The sequence below is a fragment of the Galeopterus variegatus genome, unplaced genomic scaffold, assembly GCF_000696425.1.
Source record: "Galeopterus variegatus unplaced genomic scaffold, G_variegatus-3.0.2 Scaffold2559, whole genome shotgun sequence".
Classification (NCBI taxonomy): Eukaryota; Metazoa; Chordata; class Mammalia; order Dermoptera; family Cynocephalidae; genus Galeopterus; species Galeopterus variegatus.
Genome location: NW_007728670.1, coordinates 404,328 through 407,296, shown reverse-complemented (window position 1 = coordinate 407,296; position 2,969 = coordinate 404,328). Strand labels below are relative to the sequence as shown.

At 35.8% G+C, this 2,969-nt stretch overlaps 1 protein-coding gene across 1 annotated transcript in view; it reads left to right on the top strand.

Moving 5' to 3' along the window:
* The window catches only part of INTS7 (integrator complex subunit 7), a gene marked incomplete at its 5' end in the record, with an annotated part of 48,764 nt that overhangs the window by 12,708 nt on the left and 33,087 nt on the right, over window positions 1-2,969 (top strand). Inside the window, 2 exons of the mRNA XM_008582294.1 lie at window positions 1,246-1,383; window positions 2,440-2,646. Of these exons, the coding sequence (XP_008580516.1) occupies window positions 1,246-1,383; window positions 2,440-2,646 (345 nt within the window). The remainder of the gene's footprint in view (window positions 1-1,245; window positions 1,384-2,439; window positions 2,647-2,969) is intronic.

Sequence of the window (2,969 nt, the reverse complement as noted above, 5' to 3'; positions counted from 1 at the left end):
GATCCCGTTGCCGGTCCCGGTCCGGTCCGGGCGCGACACTGAGGGTTGCGATCCGTTGCCGGTCATGAAAAAAGACAAAAAGGAAAAAAAAGAGAAAATGTAAGTTAAAACTCTAATGGTAATAATGACTATAGCCCTAATTCCTATTTTCCATTCTAGGACCTTCTTAGCTGTTTAGGAACCAGTTTAAGTTTGTGTAGACTCTTGGGGCTAGGAAAGGTGGATGCTTAGAAAGAAACCATAAATTAAATGAAAGCTGTAAGGGGGCCACTCTGTATTGTTTCTGTGCATCTGTATGTAGGTCTTGGGAAAGAGTAATGAAATGACTTATTCAAGCCTGTTTTATGTTTAATCCTCCAGAGGGCACTGTGTAAAAGATTGACCCCATCTCATCATTTGCTGTCAGAAAAGGTTACCCTGGGGGCCAAATGGCTGTGGTCAGGGGAATGACATCATATAGTTACCACAATATGTAAGGATCTTTGTGTGTATGTGTATCAGCTTTGGAATATTAAGAGGCGATTAGTAAAGTTAATATTTTAATTTGTGGCATTTTGAACTAATGTTCTTTATCCCTTTTTAAGGTAATTTTTAATTATGAAATATAATATTTTTTAAAAATCTGAGGAACAATACAGTCAAAACTCTTGCATCCATTACATAGCTTAAGAAAAAAATATTATTAATACAATTGACGTCCCCGTGTACCTCCCTGATAGCATCTCCTCCCTTCTCCTAGAAGTAACCACTATCCTGAATTTGATATTTATCATTCCCATTCATGTTATACTTTTAACCGCCTAAGTATATATCCCTAACTATTAATAAGCAGTATCATTTTGCATATTTTCAACTTTATGTCAATGTTGTGACACTACTACATGTAATCTTTTGCATTTTGCTTATTTTTGCCTATTTTAAAAATAATCTGTATTGATAAGTGTATCTCTAATATATGGATTTCACTGATGTATAGTATCTCATTGTTATTATAAATATATATTATATAATTTATTCATATTTATGGGCATTGTTTCTAATAATTTTCTATTATAAATAATGCTCTGAGTCAATGGAATAAATCGCTTAATAACTTCAAAATGAAAAATTAAATGTGAGCGGAAAACAAATTTTGTTCTTTTTCAATGGATTCTAATTAGTTTTTCTCCCTTTTAGTAGGTTATCTATGACATTGGATTAAATTACATGATTTTCTTGCTTTTCTTACTTCTTGCTCAATGTTAGGTGAGTTTGGCTACTGTGATTTTTGTAGCCAGTCAGAAAGCATTATCTGCTGAAGTAAAGGCAGTAATTAAGCAGCAGCTTGAAAGCGTCTCCAATGGATGGACTGTATACCGTATTGCCAGACAGGCTTCCAGAATGGTATGTGTTACCCTTGTGACTGAGCTGGGTTGATGGAAAAGTCAGGTCATGCACCTTAGGTTGTGTGATTATTAGTCACAGTCAAAACTGAAAATGATGATGCAAGTACTTTTTAGTCATGGGTTCGAAAGATGAAGAAAAGGACCCAATTTTGGTATATATGTTGTTGGTATGTATCATTGTTATGAGGAAGTTAAAATCTGAGCTGTTTATGGCTGTACGTTTTTAGTGCCACTTGAATTTTGCCCTATATTGTCATAACCAAGGCCACCTCCCACCTCTTGTTTCTATCTTCCTTTGTCAGTACACCACATCTTTTTTTCTTTTTCTCTCCCCCACCTTATCATTCTTTAGAAACAGGGGAAAGTTTTAGTATGCTGTACTTTTCTCAGCCATATGGAAAGCCTAACAGTTTTTATTAATTTTGTTTGAGAGAAAATATAGACCGTAGTTAGTACAGCAGTCCTTTGGGGATAAGCTCAGAGAACAAAGTTTGAGAAGCATTAGTCTAGATGACTGAAGCACATGTTCTCAGTTTCACTTTGTATCTCAAGTGAGGAAAGAGCACCACTGGAGAAACAATTCTTCATTATACCGAACCATCCCAAGTGTCCAACTATTGTAGGACACTGAGCATCCCTGGTCCCCAGGCATTAAGTGGCATTCACATTCTCCCCAACAATTACCCCTCCCCCTCAGGGTTTCCCTCATCCCACTGAATACCTCATCCAGAGTGACATAGAATAAGTATCTATACTTTCTATATTTTGGACTAAAATTCTAGACTTGGGTTATATTAATTCCTTTTCTTTTTCTATTTGGAACTCTTTAAGTAAAACTTCAGGCATTACATTACATAAAAGTAGCTCAGCATATTTCTCTGAGGAAATATTTAGACTGTGTTTCAAAGAATTATATAATAGGAAGAATGATTGTTCATGTTTATCCAAGGTTGGGGTTTGTGTTTTAGTAGCTGCATCAACTCTTTCAAATATAGGAGTCTCATCATATGTCCCTCTATTCCTTTTCTTTCTTTTTATTATTTTTTTTTTTAAGGGTAATCATGACATGGCTAGAGAGCTTTATCAGAGTTTGCTGACTCAGGTTGCCTCAGAACACTTCTACTTCTGGCTGAATAGTTTGAAGGAGTTCTCACATGCAGAACAGTGTCTCACTGGATTGCAAGAGGAAAATTATAGTTCAGCACTTTCTTGCATTGCTGAGTCTTTAAAATTCTACCACAAAGGGATTGCTTCCTTAACAGTAAGTCCTCTTAATTGTCACTTGGTGGTGATGACTTCTTTGAGAATTCTTTCCCTTCTCTTTTTGAGTTATCCTATTTTAACTACCTTGGGAAACCTGCTAATGTGTATATTTGGCAATATCAAAGTAATAAATAGGTCATGGAAATAAACCTTAACCCTTCCCCCTTTTTAACCTTCATAGATTGACAAAAGTGTATTATTTTGTTTTTATAAAGTATTGGGTACCACATGTGAAGAGGATTGCCAAATCCATGCAGAAAAGATAAGTGGTATAGAGAGAGGATCCTCCCTCTCCAGACTCCTGTTAGTAAAGTCCCAACC